The sequence below is a fragment of the Arctopsyche grandis genome, chromosome 11, assembly GCF_051622035.1.
Source record: "Arctopsyche grandis isolate Sample6627 chromosome 11, ASM5162203v2, whole genome shotgun sequence".
NCBI classification, from domain to species: domain Eukaryota; kingdom Metazoa; phylum Arthropoda; class Insecta; order Trichoptera; family Hydropsychidae; genus Arctopsyche; species Arctopsyche grandis.
In genome coordinates this window covers 2,554,386-2,562,417 of record NC_135365.1, presented here as the reverse complement: position 1 = coordinate 2,562,417, position 8,032 = coordinate 2,554,386, and the positions used below count along the sequence as shown (strand labels likewise).

General features: G+C 35.1%; 1 protein-coding gene across 1 annotated transcript; it reads right to left on the bottom strand.

Moving 5' to 3' along the window:
- Positions 1-563: 563 nt before the first annotated feature.
- LOC143919168 (2-oxoglutarate and iron-dependent oxygenase domain-containing protein 3-like) lies at positions 564-7,126 on the bottom strand. Its single transcript, XM_077441366.1, has 5 exons — positions 6,918-7,126; positions 6,364-6,435; positions 3,862-4,303; positions 1,370-1,522; positions 564-1,298 (listed from the first exon to the last, which is right to left on the bottom strand). Exons 2-5 carry the CDS (start codon positions 6,429-6,431, stop codon positions 1,026-1,028), a joined length of 936 nt encoding a protein of 311 aa, XP_077297492.1. The 5' UTR covers positions 6,432-6,435; positions 6,918-7,126; the 3' UTR covers positions 564-1,025.
- Positions 7,127-8,032: the final 906 nt, after the last annotated feature.

The following is an 8,032-nucleotide window of genomic DNA, read 5'->3' as shown; positions in this document are numbered from 1 at the left end:
TGGACTTTTCGGCTGCCAGATGTTCCGTTATAGAGATTTTAGTGACTTTGTGACGAGTAATTTGTGACCAGTAATCACCGAACCATATTTAATACCACTCAAAGAAGTATGCTCGGTATAACAGGAAGCGGAATAGGTGGATGAGAAGTATGACAAAAGTAGTGGACATATTGGATAGACTAAAGAGATTGAAATGGCAAAGGGGCGGGTCATGTGGCTAGAAGAATGGACGAAAGGTGGACAAAAGAAGTGCTAGAATGGTACCCAAGAGAATGCAAAAGGATAAAAGGAAGATGGTTAGATGAAATTAGGAAAATGTGTGGGGTGAGATGGATGAGAGTTGCGCAAAACAGAGACGAGTGGAAGCGTGTTGGAGAGGCCTTCATCCAGCAGTGGATGGTGAGTGCCTGTAGATGATGATGACGATGATATTAATTACTGTAACTACCATTGAACAATACCATTCTTTAAAAATAAACAATAAATGCTTCTTAGTCGTTTCCAAGGGGCTGCAGGCCGTCGACAAAATATAATAATATAAGCAAAAAAAAAAAAATGTACATACATATCATTCAGCCGAAGTGATTAACGTATTGAAAATAAACATACATTACGTTTCACACACAGTTTTTATTGCCATATTATTTAAATTCAGATATTTGCGGGTGCATTTTTTCATAACATTGATATCGGTCTGAAATTACAACAGTCAACAAACATACACTAGTAATTTATTTATAAGAGGTATCGCGCTTATCTATGTTAATATGTATTCAAGTTCATGGTAACTTCTGGTTTTAATTAAAAAAAAAAAATTGATAAAATTCAACAAAACAAATACACAAATCTAATAAATAATAAAAAAATATACATATGTATTTCTATATTTGGAATACAGCGTGAAAAAATTCATCGTCGGAATGAAAATTTCGTAGACTCACAATTATTATTATCACATCGTAGTTATCACTAAGAACGGTAAGCTATAATGCTAAGCTTTCTTAAAATGCACTACTACTCCGACTCTAGTCCACAGTCTTGACGGTGGGATCGGCGATCGCATACGTCTGATCGCACGTGAAGGACACCGTCAACGCGTACCGCACCCCGGCGCTGACCTTCTCCACGAAGTGAAGGTTCTCCGCGCCGCTAGTGAACATGCTGACGCGGGCTTTGCGTGGCTCCACCGTACTGTTGACATTATCCTTGTCGACGAAGACGAAACGTCCGCCTTGGAAGTCTTTCCCGTAGTCGTTCAGGTACAGCAGCGACGTGAAATGGAATGATTTGTACGTCTCCTGCAATTCAACATTGACAATATGAACGTTCGGCACACCGATATGTATTCAATTTGTGAATTTTAGTTAACCTTATCTACGTGAGGATGCCAGTACTCGTCGTGAGCCGTTACGGCTTCCCGCGGATGAATCTGAGAGAAGAATGTCGGATGCGTCAGGAATAGCTTGTCGGCGTCCACTCCGAAGTTATGACCGATCGCATGCTGGATCTTAGTTTTAATGACCTAAATATACATAAATATGCTATAAAATACTGTATTACAAAAGTATTTAGCTCGGCTCATATTAGAATTGCTATCAAATATCGAAAAGACTGAGCTTTTTTTTGGTACAGAGATGATTTATTTGAACATATTTGTACACAACGGTGGCTAGCTGAAGGATTTCCATGGTTCTAAGGTTCTAAGGAATTCTAAGGTACGCCGATACCTCGCTGATAGCCAGCCGTGAAGATGAAAAAGAAGTGGAGAGCATTCATTTAGGACCAAATATAAGACAAAGCTTCTTTTTGTGAACCGAATCCTTAACAGGTTACAAAGAGGTCAACGGATTGATTTTAAAAGATGGAAGCTGAAATCTGAAGAAGAATTGGCATGGCAAAATCGGCAATCACTAGTCTGACGAAGATATGGAAGAGCTGGTACATTATTTTATTTATTTACATACATTACAGAATAGTCTAACGCATCACTGTGATCAGACATATGTATAAGCATAATACAAATACTATATGTATATAAAAAAAATTAGCGAGACATCTATGTTATAAATAATAAATTTTTGAAATCATATTCAAATAGTGGTGACATCGTGGGTGGTTTTTGCCAATTTGATGGAGGAACCGCTTCAACAATGAAAACAGATAAATTGGCAAACTCTGATAGAAAACGATCGACTCGGAGTAAATCGCGGTCAGCTCACGGGATCGAACCCAGCGACCCCTCGGTGCTTAGTATCAATGCAACCACCAAGCAGTCATATTATAAAAACGGTGAAGGCCTGTTTGGTGAAATCTTTAGTGCTCTCGACTAGATTATGTGGAGTGGAGACTTGGACGTCGAAAAGAAACACCATGGATGCCTTTGAAACGTGGTGCTGAAGGTATTCCATGGATTGCGAAGCAGACGAACGTCTCCATCCTCCACGAGCTTAAAATATCAGAAATTATTCATAGCATGTCGAAGGAGAATTCTTTCGTATTTTGGTCATAAGAGTATGGAGTTGAGACATAAACCCTGAAAAGAGAAAAAGGGACATTCAAGATGCATTCGAAATGTGGTGTCTCTCTGAGACTACCACATCAAAGAGCTGGTAGTCTCAGAGATACTCTCCACAACATGTAAGAAATGGCTTCTTTCCTACTTTAGCCATAAGTCTAGGAAGAATATGGAGAGTCACCAGAACGCTGGATGGTAGGCGAGCGAGAGGACGGTCTCCCAAGAGATGGCCGGAGAAAGTCAAAGAACTGACGGGATCGTCAACTTGGCACACAGAACCGGGAGGAGTGGATGCGGATCGTCCATCAAATTCCAGACATCAATGACCACACGACGTTCAGTATTGAGTAAACGAGGAAGAAGTCGGGAGAGTCTAGAGAAGCTGATAGTAACTGGATTAATGGAGGACGTGCGCGAGAGGAAGATCTTGCACACGATGGACTGATCATATCAGCTGGATCCTCCATCATCAGCTTGACCCAGGACCGTGAAGAGTTGTCCATCAGGTGACGGATGATCGAGAAGAGTAAAACAATTTTAATTTCCGTGATTTTCCTGCAAAGGGCAATTTCGATTGACCGGCAAGTGTTAATATATTTGCCATACTTAGATTAGGTTAGGGTTTAAATTTCTCCATGAATTGAGTATCGCTTCATAGATATGTACATACATAGAACGAACTGAAGATTTGAAAATCGAATCCTATTCCGAGCCCAATACATAAAATATCTTTCAAACATACATACTGACTATACCAGGCGTCACCCAGGTCAAAATTATCATTCAGTAACGTCCATTTTTAATGTATTTTTATTTTTCTGATATACAATATCGAATATGGTCATCATAGTCTTATGATACTGTTACGTACACCGCCGAGTAAGTGCAATCGGATTAGGCCGAGTAGCATCACAGAGACTGTGTGACCGTTATAATTGGTTTCAAGGATTATCTCTAGACTAAGTGCAAGTAGGCTAAACAATGGCCACCGAATTGGTCCCTTCTCAGAAGTGACCGATACCGTGGGACTGAGTGTCGTGGGAATACATATCCGGGTACATGCATAAATAGGGAAGTAACCGGACGTCGAAGATGCTACTTGGTACTTGGGTACTTGGGCGATATCAAGACATTCTGGACGGAGCACTGCCAGTGCGTGTATCTCCTTAATCACCAATAAATGCTGTGACACGACTTTGGCCTTTTACTTGGATCCTCCACCCACCCCTACGCAACAATACCTTAACCTATAATACTGTGGATGAGTTTTGGAAAGATTTTTTTGTAGGTTTAATCCAGCTTTATACGCCTGAGCAACGCCAGGTGGTTTTCTAATGAAAATTAACCTTATAAGTGGTCAAATCAGCCTTGTTGAATATGTCTTTAGTGTTTTCCAGCGAGTAGACGTTGACGAAGGACCGTCCCCTGGACAGGGCTCCGGAATGCAAATCCAATATAGACGCGCCCCCGTCTGACCCGCCGAGTGCTATGCCCTTCTGAGCAATGTTCAGCAGACTATCAGCCTCGCCCGTCGTCACCAGCCCGTCGGAGACGAACCGGCCGCACTTTTCCGGCATACACCCGGAAAACGACTTCAGATCCTTCTTGTAACTCTCGGAGCAGTCCAGGTTCTGCGACCTGATCCTCAATATTTCATTCTGCTTGGCGAACGTTATCTCCTTGCCGTTTTTAGACGTGTAGTACACGACGGTGAGGACGGCTAGAATCGTCACGCATCTGCTCAATATTTTCTGGTAGTGCGGCGACGAAGTAGGCGGCGCATTTTTTCTGCAATTTGAAGAAAATTGTGTGACATTGAATGTGAACACATATAACTTTCAGACGGTCAAATATTTTTATGTGCTTGCACAACTGCGAAAGATGATAATTCTGTATTTGACTGCAATCGGTAATATCGTTCAAATATTGCTGAACCACATGTGGCAAACACGGCAACTTCCAATTCCACGTGTTGTATGCTTTATGACATCATTTTTAACAACGAGTTATACAAAAGTATTTACAAATACATAATATTATTTATAGTAATTTGATATTTTTTTAATGATGATGAAAATTTTGCATATTGAATAAATTTAATTTTTATTATATATTTATATTATAATTGCATTGTAAATAGGCTTTTGAGCTATTTTTCCTATTATGCTGTATATTAACATTATAATAATATAATACTATGATTACTAACCAAATTAAATTAAAATTGTAAAATAGAAAATGATCAGTGGATCAGTGGCTATTAAAATAGATATAATATGTATTATAAACATTTTTAGTAATAATAAAAATTATTTAAAAATCAAAAATATAATTGTAATTGAATTATTGAGAATTAAATTCAACAATGAAATTTGATTAAATTATAGAAACACATGTACTTATACATATATATGTATGTACATATAAATTAAATAAAATTTTAGAAATTCATTTTATATAGTTGTTTGATGGAATGAAATTGCTCAAAATTTTTAAACGTTTATTTATTATTTTTTATTAATTTATATTAGATATTAATGTTTTGCTTGTTGTTATGCAATTATACAATATGAAATAATTTGTTGTTATTTAATAATAAATTAAATATTATTTGAAATAATCATTTCATATTATTATTAAATTACTCAATATTTTTAAAAATTAATTTTAATTTTATAACAATGTAAATTAATTACACAATTTATTTTTATTTTTGCTTTACATATTATATAATATTAAGCTTTTGTTACTTTTAAAATTGTTTTTATTCAATATAATAATTAATGTAGTATAAATTAAACAGAATTTTTAAAAATTCATTTTGATTTTTATAAAATATACATTAATTAAATGATTTTTTTTGCTTTAAATATTTACTTTTAACTCTTTGGAGTAAAGTAATTCGTTGTTATTTAATAATAAGTAATTTATATAGATTAAAAATAGTTTTAAAAATTCATTTAATACTATTATTCGATGGAATTGACTTATTTAATATTTTTTGACATTAAATTTCATTCTTATATATTTTTTTCTTTATTTATAATTCAATGTAAAAGCAGAAAATTAAATTAATTTAAATTATTTATTTATTTTAAGTTTTATTATAATATGTCCATTTACTTTACTATGTATGTATAATCTGTTAATTCATTGTTCTTTTAATATTAATTATACACTACTTGGTGATAAAATAATTAATAAAAAAAATTATATTGTATTATAAAAAAAATCATAATAAGAATGAATATATACATACATACATATTACTGTTTTAAATTATAAATGGTAATTAATTAAGTCTATTGATTTATAGTTAAAAGCCTCTAGAATCTGTTAATTCCTTGTTCTTTTAATATTAATTATACACTACTTGGTGATAAAACAATGAATAAAATAAATTATATTTTATTGTAAAAAAAATCATAATAAGAATGAAAATATACATACATATTACTGTTTCAAATTTTAAATGGTAATTAATTAAGTCTATTGATTTATAGTTAAAAGTCTCTTTCATGGTTTTTCAATGAGATATTCTACATTTGAAGATAACATTAGTATTTTTGTTAATGTAAAAAAATCATTTAAAATTTTGTAAAACTAAAATATGCTAACATACAAAATATAATGTAATATATTTAAAAGTGTTTTTCAACAATTTAATCAAATGATATTTCAATAAATTTGAATAATGTGAAGTAATAATTGTGTGTAATTTCATTGCACAAATTACATACATATATATGAAACATTTTAAAAGTTTGATTTCATATTTAATACATGGAATATTTAATCGTATTAAAATATATATATACGTAATAAATTTAAAAAAATTTAAAGCTTACTTGGGAGACGATTTTGTAGTAGTCGGAGCTGCTGCCGCAGTCGATCCTTTTTTATTTCGATTTGACATTTTACTGTAAATAAACAAAAATAATTAAATAATATTGTAATAAAATGTTAATTTTTAGCGATTAATCGTTCAAACGCGGACTTATTAGAACAAACATTAAAAACCGGCTTATATACATAACCTCAAATTGCGCGCCAATAATTATGTAAACAATCGAAACAAAAGAAAATAATAATGAAAAAAAAATGAATAATTAAATTTGAATATTGACAGACGCGTTTGGGGTGAATCGAAAGAGCTCAAAACGACGGCATGAATCAATGAGAATTCGAATGTGGAAATAATGACAATGAAGCGGGTAAATTTGAAATGAAAGGCGCGAAAGGATTTCGCCATTCTTTATTATAGGGGAGAAAGAGAAAGAGTGCGCTAGTGGAGGAGCGTTTGCTCTGGCATCATATGGAGATGGGACAGTGTGAGTTTTGGCGAGCGGCTTATCGATTGGAGACAAACAAATGCGACAAATCGACTACCGAGAGTACTCACGTCAAGCCCCGACCGAGCGAAGGGGTACACTGCCACCGCCGCTGCCACTGCAACACATTACACGCAATCTGCAACTCTGCCGGTGCAAAACCCGTTACCAAATATCACCGTCGGCGTCACCATCACCACTAATTCCTCTTCACTCTCTTCTGTATTATTCAAAATCTCTTGACTGATACATCAACGCAGTCTGCATTCGAAATGCAGTGCTGGAGACAAAGAAATGTTATATTAATAGAAGTGTAGGAATATAGCACAGCTTATGCTATTACGAATCAAAAACAGTGATCTCATACATTTCACACCAATCATCACCGCTCCTGTACAAACATGCATAACTCGAGGGCAACGTCCCCTTTGACCATTCCAGAAGTTCATTCAGAGTTCATCGCTCGATCGTAAAACGAACCAAGCCCAACAGTGATGTCATCAGGAAACTGTAACACGTGTCCCGTGCCTCGAAAACAGGTCAACACACGTGTCCCGAAAACACGTGTCTTGAAGACGAAGACAAAGCATCTGCACACGACACGCTTCAAGCCAGAATGTATATAAACCGACGCAGCAGCTCCAGACACCAGAGTGAACCTCTGGAGTTCAACCAGCTCACTTCTCCGAAGCTCAACTTCTTCGTTCATACAATAAACATTGTAACAATTGAACAAAAATAAACGATCTTATTACAAACACAAACGGTGTTTTCTTAGACCGGGACACGGTCAACACATCTGTCCCGCGTACTAAAGAAGTGGCTTTAGGCGTCTTATTGTTGTCAAGTGACGATTGTCCACAGACAATCCTAAATAATTTTAGCATCAGTCGTATTCGATGCTTGTTGCTCGACGTATGTCCGATAAAAACTTGTCTGTTTGTTTATATTACCCGCAAGATGTAAGAGGTAAAAAATGCACAATGCATTCAAAAACACACAATAAATAACGTGGGATACATTTTTATAAGTAAATTGATCCGATTGTATTCTGTGCGTTGTAGCGTATTTATAGAGACGTGCCGCGTAATATTTACAACAATTATTTATTCGTAAGGGCCCTTCTATTATTATTACATTTCTCTGGCTGTAGACGGATGCTACGCATATAAGCCAGCAGTATGGT

Coding starts and splice junctions, on each gene's coding strand:
- LOC143919168 (XM_077441366.1), bottom strand. CDS start 6,431: ATGTCAAATCGAAATAAAAAAGGATCGACTGCGGCAGCAGCTCCGACT. Junction 1,523..3,861: donor CTGATTTGACCACTTATAAG/GTTAATTTTCAT, acceptor ATGTATATTTAG/GTCATTAAAACTAAGATCCA. Junction 1,299..1,369: donor GGCATCCTCACGTAGATAAG/GTTAACTAAAAT, acceptor GTTGAATTGCAG/GAGACGTACAAATCATTCCA.